Source organism: Mus caroli, unplaced genomic scaffold, assembly GCF_978045245.1.
Source record: "Mus caroli unplaced genomic scaffold, Mus_caroli_1 scaffold_4, whole genome shotgun sequence".
Classification (NCBI taxonomy): Eukaryota; Metazoa; Chordata; class Mammalia; order Rodentia; family Muridae; genus Mus; species Mus caroli.
In genome coordinates, this window is record NW_028227259.1 from 109,864,071 (window position 1) to 109,885,851 (window position 21,781).

The following is a 21,781-nucleotide window of genomic DNA, read 5'->3' on the forward strand; positions in this document are numbered from 1 at the left end:
GACACGACACAGCACATATAGCCTCCCAAGCAGTTGTCACTTGTACAGAACACTCACAAGATCAAGCCAGTTACAATCCGAGCATGGATGGGGTTGAGGGAGCAGCTCAGGGGGGTGCTCCCCCTTAGCTAGAAAGCTTTCAGAAGTTCTGGTGACTGGGAGAGGGAGGCCCACTTTTCTTTTTTCTTTTTTTTTTTTTAAAGTTCTGAATGTTTTATTGATTGAATTTTTTTCCATAAAATGCTCCTTAAAGTAGAAATAGATTTAACATTTCCAAAGAAGGGTTTTACAGTTTAACCTATGAGTGTTTTTTTTAATTTTTAATATTTTTATTACATATTTTCCTCAGTTACATTTCCAATGCTATCCCAAAAGACCCCCATAGCGCCCCCCACTTCCCTACCCACCCATTCCCATTCTTTTGGCCCTGGCATTCCCCTATATTGGGGCATATAAAGTTTGCAAGTCCAATGGGCCTCTCTTTCCAGTGATGGCCGACTAGGCCATCTTTCGATACATATGCAGCTAGAGACAAGAGCTCCGGGGTTCTGGTTAGTACATCATGTTGTTCCAACAATAGGGTTGCAGATCCCTTTAGCTCCTTGGGTACTTTCTCTAGCTTCTCCATTGGGAGCCCTGTGATACATCCAATAGCTGACTGTGAACATCCACTCCTGTGTTTGCTAGGCCCCGGCATCGTCTCACAAGAGACAGCTATATTTGGGTCCTTTCAGCAAAATCTTGCTAGTGTATGCAATGGTGTCAGCGTTTAGAAGCTGCTTATGGGATGGATCCCTGGATACGGCAGTCTCTAGATGGTCCATCCTTTCATCACAGCTACGAACTTTGTCTCTGTAACTCCTTCCCTGGGTGTTTTGTTCCCAATTCTAAGAAGGGGCACAGTGTTCACACTTTGGTCTTCATTCTTCTTGAGTTTCATGCGTTTAGTAAATTGTATCTTATATCTTGGGTATCCTAAGTTTTGGGCTAATATCCACTTATCAGTGAATACATATTGTGTGAGTTCTTTTGTGATTGTGTTACTTCACTCAAGATGATGCCCTCCAGGTCCATCCATTTGGCTAGGAATTTCATAAATTCATTCTTTTTAATAGCTGAGTAGTACTCCAATGTGTAAATGTACCATAATTTCTGTATCCATTCCTCTGTTGAGGGACATCTGGGTTCTTTCCAGCTTCTGGCTATTATAAATAGGGCTGCTATGAACATAGTGGAGCATGTGTCCTTTTTACCGGTTGGGACATCTTCTGGATATATGCCCAAGAGAGGTATTGCTGGATCCTCCGGTAGTACTATGTCCAATTTTCTGAGGAACCGCCAGACTGATTTCCAGAGTGGTTGTACAAGCTTGCAATCCCACCAACAATGGAGGAGTGTTCCTCTTTCTCCACATCCTCGCCAGCATCTGCTGTCACCTGAATTTTTGATCTTAGCCATTCTGACTGGTGTGAGGTGGAATCTCAGGGTTGTTTTGATTTGCATTTCCCTGATGATTAAGGATGTTGAACATTTTTTCAGGTGCTTCTCTGCCATTCGGTATTCCTCAGGTGAGAATTCTTTGTTCAGTTCTGAGCCCCATTTTTTAATGGGGTTATTTGACTTTCTGGAGTCCACCTTCTTGAGTTATTTATATATATTGGATATTAGTCCCTTATCTGATTTAGGATAGGTGAAGATCCTTTCCCAATCTGTGAGTGGTTTTTTTGTCTTATTGATGGTGTCTTTAGCCTTGCAGAAGCTTTGCAGTTTCATGAGGTCCCACTTGTCAATTCTCGATCTTACAGCACAAGCCATTACTCTTCTATTCAAGAATTTTTCCCCTGTGCCCATATCTTCAAGGCTTTTCCCCACTTCCTCCTCTATAAGTTTCAGTGTCTCTGGTTTTATGTGAAGTTCCTTGATCCACTTAGACTTGACACCTTAGTACAAGGAGATAGGAATGGATCGATTCGCATTCTTCTACATGTTAACAACCAGTTGTGCCAGCACCATTTGTTGAAAATGCTGTCTTTCTTCCACTGGATGTTTTTAGCTCCCTTGTCGAAGATCAAGTGACCGTAGGTGTGTGGGTTCATTTCTGGGTCTTCAATTCTATTCCATTGGTCTATTTGTCTGTGACTATACCAGTACCATGCAGTTTTTATCACAATTGCTCAGTAGTAAAGCTTTAGGTCCGGCATGGTGATTCCACCAGAGGTTCTTTTATCCTTGAGAAGAGTTTTTGCTATCCTAGGTTTTTTGTTATTCCAGATGAATTTGCAGATTGCACTTTCTAATTAGTTGAAGAATTGATTTGGAATTTTGATGGGGATTGCATTGAATCTGTAGATTGCTTTTGGCAAGATAGCCATTTTTTACAATGTTGATCCTGCCAATCCATGAGCATGGGAGATCTTTCCATCTTCTGAGATCTTCTATAATTTCTTTCTTCAGAGACTTGAAGTTTTTATTATACAGATCTTTCACTTCCTTAGTTAGAGTCACGCCAAGATATTTTATATTATTTGTGACTATTGAGAAGGGTGTTGTTTCCCTAATTTCTTTCTCAGCCTGTTTATTCTTTGTGTAGAGAAAGGCCATTGATTTGTTTGAGTTAATTTTATATCCAGCTACTTCACCGAAGCTGTTTATCAGGCTTAGGAGTTCTCTGGTGGAATTTTTAGGGTCACTTATATATACTATCATATCATCTGCAAAAAGTGATATTTTGTCTTCATCTTTTCCAATTTGTATCCCTTTGATCTCCTTTTGTTGTCGAATTGCTCTGGCTAGGACTTCAAGTACAATGTTGAATAGGTATGGAGAAAGTGGACAGCCTTGTCTAGTCCCTGATTTTAGAGGGATTGCTTCAAGCTTCTCACCATTTACTTTGATGTTGGCTATTGGTTTGCTGTAGATTGCTTTTATCATGTTTAGGTATGGGCCTTGAATTTCTGATCTTTCCAAGACTTTTATCATGAATGAGTGTTGGATCTTGTCAAATGCTTTTTCTGCATCTAACAAGATGACCATGTGGTTTTTGTCTTTGAGTTTGTTTATATACTGGATTACGTTGATGGATTTCCGTATATTGAACCATCCCTGCATCCCTGGGATGAAACCTACTTGGTCAGGATGGATGATTGTTTTGATGTGTTCTTGGATTCGGTTAGCAAGAACTTTATTGAGGATTTTTGCATCAATATTCATAAGGGATATTGGTCTGAAGTTTTCTATCTTTGTTGGGTCTTTTTGTGGTTTAGGTATCAGAGTAATTGTGGCTTCATAGAATGAGTTGGGTAGAGTACCTTCTGTTTCTATTTTGTGGAATAGTTTGTGAAGAACTGGGATTAGATCTTCTTTGAAGGTCTGATAGAACTCTGCACTAAACCCATCTGGTCCTGGGCTTTTTTTAGTTGGAAGACTATTAATGACTGCTTCTATTTCTTTGGGGGATATAGGGCTGTTTAGATCATTAACCTGATCTTGATTCAACTTTGGTACCTGGTATCTGTCTAGGAACTTCTCCATTTCATCCAGGTTCTCCAGTTTTGTTGAGTATAGCCTTTGGTAGAAGGATCTGATGGTGTTTTGGATGTCTTCAGGATCTGTTGTTATGTCTCCTTTTTCATTTCTGATTTTGTTAATTAGGATGCTTTCCCTGTGCCCTCTAGTGAGTCTGGCTAAGGGTTTATCTATCTTGTTGATTTTCACAAAGAACCAGCTCCTTGATTGGTTGATTCTTTGAATAGTTTTTCTTGTTTCCACTTGGTTGATTTCGCCCCTGAGTTTGATTATTTCCTGCCGTCTACTCCTCTTGGGTGAATTTGCTTCCTTTTGTTCTAGTGCTTTTAGGTATGTTGTCAAGCTGCTAATGTGTGCTCTCTCTAGTTTCCTTTTGGAGGCACTCAGAGCTATGAGTTTTCCTCTTAGAAATGCTTTCATTGCGTCCCATAAGTTTGGGTATGTTGTGGCTTCATTTTCATTGAACTCTAAGAAGTCCTTAATTTCTTTCTTTATTCCTTCCTTGACCAAGGTATCATTGAGAAGAGTGTTGTTCAGTTTCCACGTGAAGGTTGGCTTTCTATTATTTATTTTGTTATTGAAGATCAGCCTTAGTCCATGGTGATCTGATAGGATGCATGGGACAATTTCAATATTTTTGTATCTGTTGAGGCCTGTTTTGTGACCAATTATGTGGTCAATTTTGGAGAAGGTACCATGAGGTGCTGAAAAGAAGGTATATCCTTTTGTTTTAGGATAGAATGTTCTGTAGATATCTGCCAGATCCATTTGATTCATAATTTCTGTTAGTTTCACTGTGTCCCTGTTTAGTTTCTGTTTCCATGATCTGTCCATTGGTGAAAGTGGTGTGTTGAAGTCTCCCACTATTATTGTATGAGGTGCAATGTGTGCTTTGAGATTTACTAAAGTTTCTTTAATGAATGTGGCTGCCTTTGTATTTGGAGCATAGATATTCAGGATTGATAGTTCCTCTTGGAGGATTTTACCTTTGATGAGTATGAAGTGTCCCTCCCTGTCTTTTTTAATGACTTTGGGTTGGAAGTCAATCTTATCAGATATTAGAATGGCTACTCCAGCTTGTTTCTTCATACCATTTGCTTGGAAAATTGTTTTCCAGCCTTTCATTCTGAGGTAGTGTTTATCTTTTTCTCTGAGATGAGTTTCCTGTAAGCAGCAAAATGTTGGGTCTTGTTTGTGTAGCCAGTTTGTTAGTCTATGTCTTTTTATCGGGGAGTTGAGTCCATTGATATTAAGAGATATTAAGGAAAAGTAATTGTTGTTTCCTGTTATTTTTGTTGTTAAAGTTGGCATTCTGTTCTTGTGGCTGTCTTCTTTTAGGTTTGTTGAGGGATTACCTTCTTGTTGTTTCTAGGGCGTGGTTCCTGTCCTTGTATTGGTTTTTTTCTGTTATTATCCTTTGAAGGGCTGGATTCGTGGAGAGATAATGTGTGAATTTGGTTTTGTCGTGGAATACTTTGGTTTCTCCATCTATGTTAATTGAGAGTTTGTCTGGGTATAGTAGCCTGGGAGGCCCACTTTTCTTTGAGGATGTTGGCACTGGTGGGTTGTCTATGCCCCAGGGGATGACCTATACCTTCCACATGTAGGCATCAACAATCCAACTCAGTTCCGTGGGTTACACTGAGAGAGAAAACCAACATATTTTGTATCCATGAATGAAATTTTCAAAGGATACTTTTTTAAAACTGAAAACAATTTAAGAGACAAGTAGCAGGAGTTTGTTTCTCACCTGCTGTATTTGTGTATCCTGGACTTGTGTATCCTGGAATGTTTAGCTGTTTTTCACTAGTAACACTAGGTTACGGAGCCCCTGACCGTTTGTTGTCCAGAATCTACCCGTGTTCCCCCTAACAGTGTATGGCTGTGCTTGCTCAGGTACACACTTCATTACTATGATCATTTCATACCTGGGAAAAAAACCGGCAGTGTTAGCAGTCAGGTTGGAATCCAAATACTAGACTATGTTTGGTATTCTTTGAGCCATGGTTAGTAAATAGAGACAATGTGTTCTGCTTAATTAACTCTAGATGAGAAAGTATTAACCTTCTCCCGGGCAGGATGAACTGTGTCAGGGAAAGCCGTAGAAGAGGCTTAGTAACCAGTGCCCATATTTTTGTGTGTCTGTGTCTGTGTGTATTGTACATGTTCACACGTGTGCAGGTGCGCGTATGCACAAGAGGAGTCCAGAGGACAAACTCTGATTTTATTTATTTTTTAAAGATTCATCTATTTATTTCATGTATGTGGGTACACTGTCACTGTCTTCAGACAGACCAGAAAACACGGCACCGAGTGCCCATTACAGGTAGTTAGTTGTGAGCCACCATGTGGTTGCTGGGAATTGAACTCAGGACCTCTGGAACAGCAGTCGGTGCTCTTAACCGCTGAGCCATCTCTCCAGCCCCGGATTTTACTTTTGAGGCTTTGTCTACCTTGATCTTTAAATTAGATCTCATTGGTCTGGAGCTCTTTGAGGAGGCTGGGTTAACAGTTAGCCCCAGGGTTCTGTCTGTTTCCAATTGCCTAAAACGTGGAGTTAACTGTGCAGCCCAGCCCATGGGCTTCCCATTGAATGCTTAAGCTTGCAAAGCAAACACCACACAGAGTGTCACCCCTGCCCCAAAGGATTGAATGATATCCTCAAGAGGCGAACACCGAGTGCAATATGAGCAAAGTGGCATTTAAAACTCCAAGCAGGCTAAGCATATCCTCTGGCACTCCACAGCACCCCCATCATGCCGCATCCTCAAAGAAAACACACGCGGAAAGATAGGCAGACATAGACTGTAAAAGATAGGCAGACATAGACTGTGAAAGACATAGACTGTGAAAGATAGGCAGACATAGACTGTAAAAGTTTGTATGTGTAAAATTAGTGTATCTGACTCTTTTGAATCATTTAAGATGTCTTCCTTGGAGGGATAAGGAGATGGCCCAGCAGGGAAAGCACTTGCCTCATAGTATGTTTTGGCCCCTTAGTTCACCTTTATTCCCCATAGTAAAGCACAATGGTCAGGAGACAGCTCAGCCTGGGGCTCAGGGAATCCCACTTGCTGGATGTTCCAGACTTTTGCCTTTTAAAGGCAAACCATTGATAAGGACCATGGTGCCTCTGCTTTGCCTGTCCATGGAACTCCACTAGCACAAACTTTGTAAGTGACCCAATAAGGTCAACATTTTATAATGCCAGCGTGTCTTTTGCCTTTGTATGTAAAATACCTTTCATAAATCAAGAGCAAGGCCCCATACTGGAGGGAGAAGGGGGTGTACAATCTTCAAAAGTAAACACTGACAAGCTTAGTGTTTTTTTTTTGTTGTTGTTGTTTTGTTTTGTTTTTGTAAGCAGCTTCATACACTCCTTTTGACTGGTAGAGGTTACTGTCCATCTTTGGCTGCTGTACTGATGACCATATGATGACACGGAAGGCTGCAGGACTCTGAGGTGTTCAAGCTGGAACTTGGCTTAGTGACTGTAGTCTCACAGTTTCCACCCCTCTGCTCCATGACAGTTCCTGAGCCTTGGAGGGGATGACACAGACATGACTATTCTCCAACTCCGGTTGGGTACCCAACCACCCCGCCCTGTATCTCCCAGCTCCAGATTGAGGCTGATAGTGAGTGTCAAAGGAAACCCTTCTCCTACAGAACATAGGAAAACAGGGAAATGAGAAATGGGAAGACACTGCAATGGAAGCTGACACTGGAAATAACCCACAAGCATAAATGCAAATGTTTACAAAGCCCCTTGGGCAGTACATCATATTCTTCTAACAAGACAACCGTGACTTCCTCAACCCTAGCACTCTGTCAAAGCTCATTATTACCAGGTGTGAAATCTCCCCTTGTAGATGGGGATTAAATCCAATGTTGACTGCATCCATAACACTTGAAACCACTATTGCAGGCTGGAGAGATGGCTCAGCGGGTAAGAACACTGACTGCTCTTCCGAAGGTCCTGAGTTCAAATCCCAGCATCCACATGGTGCCTCACAACCATCCGTAATAAGATCTAATGCCCTCTTCTGGTGTGTCTGAAGACAGCTACAGTGTACTTATGTATAATAATAAATGGATCTTTAGATCCAAGCGAGCAGGGCCGACCAGAATGAGCAGAAATCCTGAATTCAAATTCCCAGCAACCACATGATGTCTCACAACCCTCAGTACAGCTATAGTGTACTCATATACATAAAATAAATACATAAATCTTTTAAAGAAAGAAAGAGATGGAGGGAGGGGGGAGGAAGGAAGGAAGGAAGGAAGGAAGGAAGGAAGGAAGGAAGGAAGGAAGGAAGGAAGGAAGGAACCAGTGTTGCACTAACCAGCACTTCCATGGCTCCTGGGCCCTGCATCCTTTTGCTGTCTGAGGTGGCTTCCCAACCTTGCTCCTTTGGGTGGGTACGTTTGTATGTCTCTCTGATAGCCTTCAATGCCTATAAGTACCCAGCTGACCAGTGCTTTCAGCCATTATTTCCCCAGACGCCTCAGTAGCACATCCTGGTACGATACAAGTTAACCTCAAGGGAGGGTTCAGCCCCAGCTAGATTTCTCCAAGCTTGCAACCGAAGCATGACACGTCTATCTATAGCAATAAGGTTCAGTTATGGCATGTGACCAACAGCACTGTTGGCAGTGTGGGTGGCCTTTATCCCTTGGGAGCCTCTAGGGTCTCATTGGCCAACAACTCTTAGGAAAAGAACCCAGTCCGAGCACTGGGATCCTCAGTCAACAACCCTGTGGCTTAAGGGAGAATCCTTTCCCACCCACACAGAAAGTGTTTGCTCACTCTTTAATATTGGCTGTCACAGAATTCTTCAATCACCTTGGTGGGTTTCCTCTGCGCCTTAGCCAACCATAAGGTCCCCACGAACTTCACAGTTGCATCTAAGCCCTGTTCCCTTCTCAACTTCGATCCTTTAGGTACACATGCGTATCCCTCAAGGAGCTTTCTAGACCTCGAAAACACTCAAAAATTAGCATTGTGCCCTCTGTATAATGGCAGAGTCTTGCTTATTCTGTGGTACGGGTCTTTTATCTGCCTGCAAGTATGTATGTGCTCCACATGTGTGCAGTCCCCTGGGAGGCCAGAAGGCAGCATCAGATCCCTGAGAATCGGAGTCACCGTTGGGAGCTTCCCTGTGGGTGTTGGGAACCGTCCTCTGGAAGATCATCTCTGCTCTTGATTGCTGAGCCACTTTCTCCAGCTTCACAAGGAAACCTTTCACAGAAGATTGGCAGAAGAGCAAAGCAAGGTCCCCCCGGTCACCATCCTGTGAAACACAGTGTGGTTGTAAAGCTAACTTCGATAGAATTCTCAACAGTCCATCACTGTTTATGCCAGTCAAGCGTCAGTTGATCTCAGAAGTCTGTAACTAAGAAGATACTAAAGTAAAACATTACCTAGGTTTAATGTACATGAAAACATTCCATATGTTCCTATTAATTGCTGGCTTCCTCATCTCAGACACCCCATGGAGACTCTGCATCTCCCCACCGCTGATGAACTCAGTAGAGCTGGCTTGCCTTAAAGCGAGAGAAGAACGCTGTCTGCCTTCTTGGCTACACCAGCTTGTCACTCAAGGCTGCTCCCTACCTGACCATCATGCCTGGTGATCTGGGCGGCTGCCTGCCTGCAAGCAGGTCAGCTGATGCCTCTCTATTGGCCACATCTGGCTGCTGAAAGGGACTGCAGCTGGGTGAACTCCAGGAGAGATAGCAGTTCACCCTTAATCAAGCTTGAGCCTTTCTGCCTGCTCTGGTCTAGCCCCCTATCCACCCGCTGATACCCATTGCCTTGGGAGCCCCAGAGAAGCACTCATGGTGAGGCTCATTGCTACCTCCCTATTGTTCATGCTGTAACTAGTCAAGGCCTCAGAAATAAATATCCACTTGACACGAAAGCCCACCCATTCACATAGTCTTTGCATTTCTGACCTCGTACCTTTATGAGTCTGTCTTCAGTCTCATGCGATCTAATCCAAACAGCATGTCACAGCACTGACTTCAGAACCAGACCTGAGAATCCAGACATTGGATCTATGTGGATATTGGAGAGATCTGCAGGAGTGTAAAACCATGCCCTCTTTTCATGTTTTGAACATGTGATTTTTCATAATCTGTGTTAAAGTGTAATCAGTCTTTTCATTTTTTGAGTTTATGGTCTTTTGATTTTCATGAGAAGCGTTTCATTTATGTGCAACCAACATTTGTATATCGTATGTTTACTCGTTTTCACAAATGAATAGGTGCTTTTTAAATTCTCATTTTTCATTTCTAAGGTCAGATATTTAAGAGCGTAACACACACTTTGGGACTCCCGTTGTTTTGAGCATGAGGGAGAACATGAACACTGAGAGAGATCCCACTGCTCCACGGTGCCATTTTCTCTTCCTGAAATTTTCTGCTGCTGAGCGAGCCCAGTTCTTTTGGAGGTTAGCGGAACTTGGGAGACAACCAAACCCATGAAAGAACAGTGGTCTCTCAGCAGCACAGTGACCCCTGTCCACGCTGCTACCCCAGGTGAATGAGCTTCTGAATCCATCTATGTCTCCAACAATGGCTCGGATCTACTCCGATGGTGCTCACAGGAATGCCACACAGAACCTGGAAATCACAGCCTGTCTGCGACTGTGTCCAACAGGTGACAACAGCAGCATGTCCAGGGCAGTTGAGACTGTCAGGCTTCATTGAGACAAAGGCTGAAAGGTGTTCTAGAATGACTGACGTGATCAGGAGAGCTTGAGTGACTTGCCTGAAACATGGACGCCACTGGTTAGTTCACGGGATTCAAGCTAGAGTCATCCAAGAGGAGAGAATATCAGCTGAGGGGTTGCCTCCGTCAGCTTGCCCTGTAGGCAGGTTTGTGGTGCGTTTTGACTAATGATTTAGGCAGCACCCTAGGCTTGGCAGCACCCTTGGACTGGTGGTCATGGGTTGTATAAAGGAGCAAGCTAGGCAAGCCATGGGAGCAAACCTGCAGCCCAGGTTTCTCCATGGGCTTTATTTTAGTTGTTGCCTCCAGGGTCCTTCCCTGCTTGAGTTTCTGCCTTGGCTTCCTTCAAAGATGGGCTGTGGTCAGGACAATGCCAGAGAAATAAACCCTTTCTCCTTCCCAAATCGCCTTTGCTCCTGGTGTTTATCAGAGCTGTAGAAGGCAAACTAGAACAGACAGACACACAGACAGACAGACATGACGCAATAGGTTCAGCTCTCAAGAAGCTGCTGGTAGGAGCAGCCTGGGGGAGTTAGCATGGATTTGTGTTTTGGTAAGATGGGAAAACAGCTTCAAATGCTGCCCACATGTAAGGCGACAGGAGGTTGTAAGAGCTGCGGGCTGAAATTTCCAACACTATTAAAGAATATAGTGAAGTTCAAATTATGAAGAAACAGTTGTAGCTGGGTGTGGTGGAACACACCACAGGACTGAGGAGGCCAAGGCAGGCAACTCCCTGTGAGTATAGGGCCAGCCTGGTCTAGATAGTCATTTCCAGGCTGTGTAAAGAGACCCTGTCTCAAAAAACAAAAACAAAAACAAAACAAAAAACAAAAGAACACCTATATAAAAGAAAGAGTTGTAAAGGAGCAAGAGAGAACAAGCAAGCAAGCAAGAACGTTATGACACTTCCCAAAGCTACGGCACCAACAAATTCGCCGGAGTCCGGGGTCTCACTGAAGGATATGAGAACATCTCTCTTTCCCCAGAACCTCAGCTGCACCCTGCGCATGCAGCTGCTCTTGTCTACATATCAGTAGCCTTTACAATGTTTGAGAGTCACTGGAGAGGTGTCTTGGTGCTTAGAGCACTTGCTTTTCTTACAGAGGACCTTGGTTTTGCATCCCTCTTCAGCAACCTCTAATTCCTAAAGCTCCCCAGGCAGACATGGGGCTCAAAAGCCCTGCCCCAGTTCACAGCAGAATGTCCTAGGGCCCAGTCTTGTTCAGGTCATGTCCGGGTATCCATGTGTTCATGGTTGTAAACTCCAAGTCCTATCAAGAAAACAGCGCTTAACAGTGTTCCTCCCATCTTTGCCCCTCTTCTCCCCTATTCTCATGAGTAGGTTGCAGTAAAGCAGTCCCTGAGCTTGGGGAGGGGCAGAATAATGCCCCATTTAGTGCTAGGTGCTCAGCTGTGACTTTTATAGAGATAGGGCCTTCATGTTCATTTTGTGTCACTGTAACCGACACACGGGATAAATCAACATTAAAATCCAAAGGTTTCTTCTGGCTCATGGTCTTCAACACTTGGACCCATCATGTGGTTGCCTGCTTGCTGCTTTGGGGTGTTTGCAGGAATACATGGCGGGCAATGCCTACTCGTTGTGTGGCGGCTGAAAGGCTGAGAGAGAAGCAAGCACTGATCTCCAGGTGTTTCCTTCAAGGGACACTCCCAGTGACCTAATTTCCTTCTACTGGGCCTGACCTCTCAAAGGTCTTCCTTCTCTCAGAAGCACCACAGCCTGGCAGCTGTACCTGTATTAATGCTTGGCCTCAGGGGAACACGTATCCAAACTTGCAAGTCTTCAGGGCAAACCGATTTCTCAGAAGGGAAAATCGGGATATGTTTGAGATCCACAGTGAAATGTGATATGTAAGAAACAAAGCAACTGAAGCATGCATTTAGGAAAAAAAAAAGGATAAAATCTCTCTCTCTCTCTCTCTCTCTCTCTCTCTCACACACACACACACACACACACACACACTATCTACTAAAAAACAGTGGCCATGTAGCACATGCTTTTTCTTCTCTGAGGAGTAAGCGAAGAATTCACGAATAGGTGGCAGTAAAGCAGTAAAAAAGGATGCAGAAATAGCATGTACACCAAAGCCCAGCCTGGGATGGCAAGACATAACAAAGACATTTCAAAAGATGGACCCGGCCTCTGTAGCATCTTTGAGGGAACTGAGGATCCAGGAAATACCTGGGTGTGACTAAATCCAAGGAGCACAGAGGGAGCTTTCGTACCAGTCACCCAGCTGTGTGTGACTCTCTTCACTTCCTCCATTACTGGTCCATCACCTGTGGGGAACATCATCTTGGCAGCCCTGTGGCTTCAGAAGACCCTGCTCTTAAGGGTTCACAAAAGCATCTCGAGTGTTGCTTAAAAAAAAAAAAAAGGAAGGGAAAAAAAAAAGCCCTATGTGATAGCCAAAGAAAAGTTAATTCACAGCATTCTCTCCTTTCTCAGAAACATGATTCCGGTGACCGAGTTCCGGCAGTTCTCCGAGCAGCAGCCCGCCTTCCGGGTGCTGAAGCCGTGGTGGGATGTGTTCACGGATTACCTCTCGGTGGCCATGCTGATGATCGGAGTGTTTGGATGTACTTTACAGGTAAGTGCCAGACCTGTGAAGGACTGAAATCCGAGCAGTGTGGCTTAAGAATGGTCTCTTCTGGGCTGAGGATGCATCTTGCTGGTGGGACAGGACGAGAATACGTGAAGCCCTGGGTTCAATCTCCAGCGTTGTACAGGATGGGGGTGGGCGGTGCAGGGAAGAGAGAGGAGAGCTGTCAGTATGGCAGGGGGCATTGCATTAAGCAGTCTTCTCCATCTGTATGTGGTACTGGTAGTCATGACAGGGAGCCTGGAAACCAATTTGCTAAACTTCGCTGTTAAGATGGTGCTGTGCTTAGAGGAATTCAGAGAGGCCACTTGCCCAAGAGATGGTTGATGCCATTATTATCAAAACGGGCTCCTCATCTGTCGTTACCTTCACATTGAAGTATGCCACCTCCAATATAGCTCTTAGCCTTTCTTTACACCTCATGCCTGAGCCCAAGTTTTTCTGGGAGAATTAATATTTTGGTAAGATGCCAAGATGTACTCAGTGTTTAGTACTGAATTAAAATGTAACTCGATCACAAATACATTCTGTATGGAAGCCATGTGTGCACATATCAAATCCAGATAGACCTTCACACCTGTGACTGTGCCAGGCACCACACTTGAAGGACCTAGGCACTGTCTGTAGTTAATGGCTAAGGGACCAGGCAAGCGGACAAGACTTAGCGTGATGCCAGCTCCACAGAAGTACAGAGGAACTCAGCTTAGCCTAGAAACGAGAAGAAGGTAACAGTCCCATTAAAAACCAAAGAATGGACTAAGTGGAGGGTGGGGGCTGGAGTGGAGAGAGAAGGTACTGGGAGAGGAGAGGAATCTAAACATGAGAAAGAACATAGCATTGCTGGGAAACTCTCAGATCGGATGTCATCAGGGTGGACGTCAGCGTAGCACCTGTGAGTGCAGTCACCCAGGGAGAAGGCACTGAGGGAAAAGATGTCAGGAGCAGCACCTAAGAGCTCTTGGAGGAGAGACGGGGGCTGTAAGACCAGGAGAACAAGAGGGACCCACGCTCAGGGAAGCTGTGGGTAGCAACAGTGGGCAGCTCTCCACTAACTCAGCAAGGAGAGAAAGGAACATCTGGACTCTTAGACATTTTAGTTTTAGGGTTGAATTGATAGCTCAACAGTTAAAAGCACTGGCTGCACTTCCAGAGGTCCTGAGTTCAATTCCCAGCAACCGCGTGGTGACTCACAACCATCTGTAACGCAGGATCCGATGCTTTCTTCTGGCATTCAGGTGTACATGCAAGTAGAGCACTCCTATACATAAGATGAATACATCTTTAAAGAAAGAAAAAGAAAGCTTGGTTTCAGTGGTTGGATAAGTGGACGGAAGTTAGAGGCTGGGGTGGGTGGAACCTTCAGGGAGAACACCTGGAGGAAGTGGGAAGCAAGACAAATCTCCAACAGCACTGTGTGGAAATGAAGGCCTTCCGAGGACTGGAATCGTTAATCACTAAAGTGTATCCTAACGTTGCCTGTGTGCCGGTCAGCCTTCTGAACGCTTCACCCCTGTGATGGGCTCGTTCCTTCCTCCTGCCAACTCTAAGATGGGAGTTGTTCTTATCCTAAACACACAGAGGTTAAAGATAGGTTGCCCAGTGGGTACCAAAGCCCTTGTTTTAACCGAAGCCGTTTGGATCCATAGTCCTTGTTTCTAGTCCCTAATACCACACTCGCTGTGCTTCATTGAAGCGATAAACACATTTTGCTACCTGGCCTGGTGGAATTCAACACTTGGAAACTGGAACCAGGCAGGGCAGAACCAATGTCCACCTCAGCAACAAAATGAGTTCCAGGCTAGCCTGAGCTACATGAAACCGTGTTTAAAAAAAAAAAATGCTTCCCTCTTCCACACCCACTCAGAAAAGAATACCATAAAGAAGCTAACATCTAAACCAGAGGGGAAAATATAGATTTATTCATATAGAGAATTACTGTTGAATAACATGCCACTGTGTACCGGGCTATGTTCTACTAAGAATTATCAAGGAAGGAAATAAAAATAAAAGATAAAAAGCCCTAGGCTGGCAAGGCAGCTCAGTGCACAAAGGCACTTGCTATCAAGCCAGACCACTGGAGTCGGATCCTAAGAACCTTCGTGGTGGAGGAAGAATAGTGATTCCAGAAGGCTGCCTGTGACTGCAGAGCATGCCAGAGCACACACACTAAAAAAAATAAAATAAAATAAATGTTACAAACAGTGTGGAGTCTCCCAAACTCTACAGGGGAAGGAAGGAAGACAATAAGTAAAATCAGTGAGTAAATTGTGCACAGGGGGACAGAGCCACTCGAAGACCTCCAGTGTTCGGAAAGGCTGCTACCAATGTGGATGCGTCTCTGTTTGTTCTTACATTACACAGATCTTAGCAGCCACCAGGGATCTCTTCTTTCCCTGTTAAATCGGGGCTTCTATTGGGGCTGTCAATCTGTCCAAATCCCTACTCCTGGTGCTCGGAGGCCACAGGTTACGGGAAGGCAAGTGCAGAGATGCCCCCATGGCCAACCTAAAAGCCAAGACAATTACTAAGTGACTAATATCACACTACTCAGCACAGAGAGCAATTTTTAAAATGTATGAATCAATTATTTCTAGAAACTTCCATTTAATATTTTAGGACCATAATCGACTGTGGGCAACCAAAACCGCAGGCATTGAAATGATGGATAAAAGGGAACTCATGGAAAAATTAGAATGCAAGAAAGGCAATTTTAAAAAAGAAAACTAAGGTACTCAGGTGGGAGGAGACATCAGGGCAATTTGGGCAGTGTGGCTTTGGGCCAAGGGGTTGCAGATGGGCGGGAACAGGCTACTTGGCTGGAACACTAAGCTAAAAGCTAAAATAGGGGTGTAGGGACATGGGGTGCTAGGCCCTTCACTTCCAGCAGTTTTGCGACTTCTATTCATCCTTCCATTCCCCTGGAGACTGGGTACAGGGAGGGTTTTAACTCTGTTACCAGGCACCATTGCTTATGATTTAAGTCAGCACTGATTGGCCGGCTTTGTCTGGTCACGAGCCATATAGATGGACTTCTGTAATTTGGGGAAGCGTCTGTGTGTAAGCATGCCCCTTGTGTCTGCTGACTGCCAAGAGGTACAGCTTCCGTTCTGTCCTATACTTCTGACAAGATGGCGGGGAGAAGTGCACAGAAAGCAGAGTGGACCACTCCACCTATGGTCACGGTCACGAAGATTCCCCCAAAGGGCAAAGCTCAGTGCAGCGGTGCGCGCTCACAGCCACTCTAGCACTGTCAGGGATCCTGGTGCAGTGTGGGATTTATGTCTTATAAGTTAGGATACGAGGTAAACGGAGGGCAACCCCTGATGGTAACCCAAGCAAACAAGGGTTTCCCTGGCATGTTAAAGGTTAAGCTGGCTCCTGAGCAGCAGCAGCAGTCAGGCCATGTAGAGCTTTGTCAACATCTGGAAGGTGACTTTGCTCAAATGAGACAGGACCCACGTGAGACCATTCTGAACAGAGGAATTTATTTATTTATTTATTTATTTATTTATTTATAAACTTATAAATTTATTATTTATTTACTTATTTATTTGGGTCCTTTCAAGACAGGGCTTCACTATATAACTCTAGCTTCCCTGGAACTTGCTCTGTAGACCAGGCCGGCTTTGAACTCATGGAGCTCCACCTGCCTCTGCCACCTGAGTGCTAGGATTAAAGGCATGCACCACCACACCACACGTGGTGGTATTTTAACTAGCTGTGGGAAATCAGAGTGAAGCCAGGCAAAGTCACAATCTCAGTATCCAGGAGGCAGAAGGACCATGAGCCCAAGTAGCAAGTTCTAGTCCAGCCTGAGCTACATAGTGAGAGTCTGTCTCGGAAATTAGGTACTGGCTGTGCAGGATCCATGTGTCTAGATATAACTCCCAGCAGGGGTGGGAGAGAGAGAGGGAGAGAGAGAGAGAGAGAATGAGACATTTTCCTTTCACATGGGAGACAGAGGGAATGTATAGTAAAAATGCAAAGGACTGGAACATCTATGGCTTGATTGTTGGGAAAGCCAGTAATCTTGAGATTAATCTGGTGCCTTGGACCGGGTTGGAAACAGCAGCTCTGGATGTATTTAGGGAAGTATACCAAGAGTCTCTGGCTGATTGAAGCTAAAACTGAGAGAAAAAGCAACGGCACTGCCTCTTAGGTTTTTAAACCTAACATGTTAGGCTTAACCACGCAGCTATTGTGATACTGAGTGCTTAGGTAGCAGGGAACACTGACCCAGAAGGAAAGACATAATGGGTCTAGTAAAGGACACACCCGTGACTGACTGGGGCAGGACCCCTCTTAGCTGGGAGCATCTCCTACCAGAAGGGAACAATAAAGTTTTTGTTTGGAAGGGGCATTAAAAGATAAGTCTTTGTAGCTTAGTTTCCCCACAGTGTAGAAGGAGACGTGTCTGCAGAGAGACATGTTTGTGGACAACAGGAAATGGTACCAAAGGAAGTAGTGTCATGCAGGCTTTAAGAAAGGGGACAGATTTAACAATGGCCACTAGATGAAGGTGCTTGGGTCAGCAGGAAGACTGCATGTCTCCTCTTGAGTATGTAGAGCTCTGACACTGGGCAGGAAGTCCCCAACAATCCCATATTCCAGGGCTGGGCAGTCTGCAGAAAAGAGGGCAAGGGAGGCCTGGGAAATCAGGGGGGAGGAGATTTAACTTATGTCCACCGCAGTGTCTGCAGTGCAGCTGCAGATTAGCTCATTGGACAGAATGCTGGTCTAGCCTGCACAAAGCTGTGGGTTCCATCCCCAGCACCCCATAAACCAGGCATACAGGTACACAATTCTCACCCGAGTGCTTGAGGAGTAGAAGCAGAAGGATCAGAAATTCAAGGTCAATCAAGGTTATGTAACAAGTACAAGGGCAGCTTGGGCTGTAGGAGAACCTTTCTCAATAAAGAAAATAAAAGTAGCCTGCCTAATGGGCGTGACTCGGGGGAGGTGTCTGAAGTGACGGGGGAGGGGGTACAGAATGTCAAACACACATTACGCCTCCTTGTTGTTACATCATTAGAGTCACGTGTCTGCAGCACACCCTGTCTCTGTGGTGTGGAAGCCGTTGGAGGACCCTCAGGACCACCCCCTGCTTTCATGATTCACATCAAATAGTCTAACCACCCTCAACCTCTCCTACATGCTGTTCCACCTTTACAACCCTTGAGAAGGAATCCAGTGCCAGCGGTCTAGATACAGAAAGTGTAGTCCCAGATGCTACAATTCTGAGAAGTGAGAACATTGTATCAAGTCACCAAGTCTGCAGGGCTCTGAACTCATACTGGACAGTGGGTCCAGTTCACAGGCATCTGCATGACAACAATGGTCAGGCACCGTGTGGGGCACTAGACATGGAATGGAACGTGCATCACAGCCCCAAACCCCAGAGTCGGTAGCTTGAGAAGCAAATGCTGTTTTGGGGCGTGCACCTTACTGTCTCGTGAGAATATTCACGGTGGTGCTGGCATCTCAGTCACTGGAAGTTAGGAACCTGAAGAGAAGATGAGCAAGGGAATTCTCAAACAATGGGAATGGAAATAAATACCAACAGAAGCAGAAGACAGTCTGAACATTTGACAAGCCCTCCCAGGACCCACAGTGACTGGCTTGGAGGCCATTTGAGGGCAGAGTCAGGAAGAGTCTGAATCCTGTTTGGGGCACCCAGTAGGAAAGTTCCCTTAGTTAGAATGCTAAGTTCGCTGGCGTAGAGTATCATGTAAGGAGACAACCTGTGCTAGCATCCACATGGACTTTCATTACTTCCCAGAATGAGCCTGAAGCAAGACAAATCCTGTTTTTCAGATACAGATTTAGAAGGATAGAAGTTGGGACCGCTTGTCCTAAAGCTAGGGGGTGCGTACAGGCAGCAAAAGACCAGCTAACCCCCTCTCTCTAGCCTAGTGGTCCTCAACCTCCCTAATGCTGCGACCCAGTTCCTGAGTTGTGGGAACCTATGCAATTCCCAACCATGAAATTATCTCATTGCTACTTCATAACTGTAATCTTTGCGACTGTTATGAATCATAATGTAAATATGTGATATGTGACTCTTCAAAGGGACCACAGCCAACAGGTTGAGAACTGCTGCTGTAGCCTCTGCCTCTCACCCCACACACTGTTGTAGACTATAGGGGCAGAGGGTGCACATACACAGACTTTAGTGTATAAAACTATATTAAAAACAAGTGCAGAGAGATAATGGGGGATATAAGGGTAGTGGGGGATATGAAGTCACAGAGTGTCAACCATACAGATTCAGTTTCTCTAAAGCTGCTCACCATTGCCTGCTACAAGATAATAGCATCTCCATTAAAGAAACAAGGGAGGAAAAAAACTGCTATAAATTATTAAAGAACAATTTAAACACACCCAGGAGTCACACTGCAGTGGACATACTGTTCCTTGAGAAAGGAGTCTAAGCTCCTGCTTGGGCTCTGCTGCGGAAACCCTCTGAAGCTGGCCTAGTGACTGACAGCTCCTGAGATACAAAGAACCCTCTGTGAAGCTCACATTCCTTTCCCATCACCGCAGCAATATTAAAACTACTAAAGTATGCTTTATGCCTTGATATTCCTCTTTGTAAAGGAGAGTGCAGTCATTCTTAGGCCTTAGTTACCAAGCAAGTTCATTCCTAGGTTTGAAAACCCTAGCAGAAAAAACTACAGTAGCCGGGCCACGATTGCTAACCCAGCAGCCTAAGTACCTTGAAAACTGCCTCCTCTGTAGCCAGTCGCACTTGCTTGTCTATCACTACAATGTACCGTTCATAAGGTACAACAACACAGTGCAGCTTTGAAATCACTGGGGGGGAAGTCATTATCTATAAAAGGAGGATTGGTTAGGCTCTTACCCCAAAATGCAAAAGTTAGAACCAACTTTCTTGTCTTACTCATCTGACAAATATTTATTCATCTCTAAGCAAGTGGCTACTTCAAAACTACCATGGCAGGAAAAAAAACTATGTGTAAAGAGCATTCCTTACGTGACACAGGCCACAGAAGAAACAAGTATCAATTCTTCATAAGCCAAGAGAGCCTAGGAGTGTGCATATCCTATTCCCGGACAGCTACGCACCCTCAAGGACCCACAGAGTAAACACCCAGCCTTGTGCTATAAACAGCGCTATTCAAAACTCAACATACTCTATAAAACAGACTGAATCCTGAAAGGTCAACACGCCACTTCCTGGAAAAATCAGATTGTTTTAGATTTCTGCTCAGTGACTCCAGGTTATCTTATTATAACCAAATCCACAACAGCCTACAGGCAGCCTGCTACAAATATAGAGTGAGCAGTTAAGAACCAGAAACAGGAACTGGGGGGCGGGGGGGGGATGCAAGGTCCCTGAAAGCCCTGGGGACCTGCCCTGTGATTGTTACAAAGGAAAAATATTTCCTGCTTTCTGAGTGGGGTGGGAGCCACAAGAGAATTATTTCAATGACTTGAGATGATTTATAAAAAATGTCTTGGTGGGTTTAGTCCAAGCACTGAGGTAAACTGGCCAACAGGTTCACTTATTAACTTACACAGCTGAGCTTGTTAGAGGACATCTTGGTTTCTGGTGCCCATGGAAAATTGTCTCTACTTCCCTGTGGAGCAATGGCAGATGGCTTTGGGTGAGAATGCTCACAGGCAGCTCACCGAGAGTCCAGGCAGGAAAAATCATGAATTCTGGAGTGATTTCAGAGGCTTCATTGGCATGGATGACTCTGGATTTCGCTTGTACTATAGGAGGAGCCCAGAAGTTCTTACAGGGCCTTAGTTTAAAGTGAAATTCAACATTCTGGGGAAATAGTGGAGGCACCAGTGAACAGGTTGAAAATAAGACCTCGTTGGACGTGGCTCAGTGGTGGCTCAGGCTAGAATCACACTTTAGGAGCTAAGGCAGGTAGTACCATTAACTTGATACTGGCCTAGACTACATCCATAGCAGCCTGGGCTGCTGAGACCCTCTCACCAAGAAAAAACAAACAAAGGCTTCATCTAAGGTATAAAGTTCCTCTCTACCTGCTGCATCTGTGTTACCATGGTACCTGGGGACTTGAGGAGTGTCGAGTAAAAATCATGTCAGCTGTGAAATTAGTACTGCAAGCTGGTCTCTCATCTGCAGCGGCAGTGGGGAACTCTGAGGGTAACATGACTTCAGAGTCCCACTGCGCCTTGATAGAGAGAACTTTCTGAGGTTGGACCCTTGTGTCATCGGGCTTTATTCAAGTGTCCTCTTGCCTGGGACTTTGCTTCTCTTGTTCTGTCACGGTGACTATTTAAAGCGCAGTGCGTTCCTGACACCAAAAATAATGTGTGAGTCACCTTCTGCCCCTTTCTCCTGAATTTGGGCAGGAATTGGCTATCCTGACCCTCTGGTGCATCCACTGCTGATCAGTGAGAGGAGACACCACCCTTTCGTTCACTGTTATGGATTGATATGCTTTGTCGTGTTTCTACTCAACTTCTTTCCCCTCAGATCACAAAGTACTGACAGAGCACTGTGCTTTGTCTCCACGTGAGACCAAGGTGATTCATCACGTGTTTGGTCTCTACTGCTGTTGACGTGTGTGTAAATCCTTCCAAACTGATATTTAAAGGTCTGGATCAGCTGGGTGTGGCGGTGCACGCATGTCAGTCCAGCACTCAGGAGACAGAGATGGGAGGACTGGTACAACCTGCAAGCCAGCCTGGGCTACCTAGTGAGGGATGGATAGCAAAATAAAAGGAAGATTGGAGGTGAGGGGGTTGTTTGCTACAGCACGGGAGGAGGTGCCCTTTTTATTTCTTTCTCCTCAAGGTGGTGACTGAGATCTCTGTCTCCTCACATCAGATCCGTTCTTCCTCATCACCGTGACCGTGTTCCTCCATGTTTTCTACCTCCCAACCCTCCCACCCC

General features: G+C 45.0%; 1 protein-coding gene across 1 annotated transcript in view; it reads left to right on the top strand.

Annotated features, from left to right (window-relative positions):
- Window positions 1-21,781, top strand: part of Lrrc8c (leucine rich repeat containing 8 VRAC subunit C) — a 101,810-nt gene that overhangs the window by 53,208 nt on the left and 26,821 nt on the right. Inside the window, exon 3 of the mRNA XM_021162448.3 lies at window positions 12,732-12,873. Within this exon, the coding sequence (XP_021018107.1) occupies window positions 12,736-12,873 (138 nt within the window). The 5' untranslated portion in view covers window positions 12,732-12,735. The remainder of the gene's footprint in view (window positions 1-12,731; window positions 12,874-21,781) is intronic.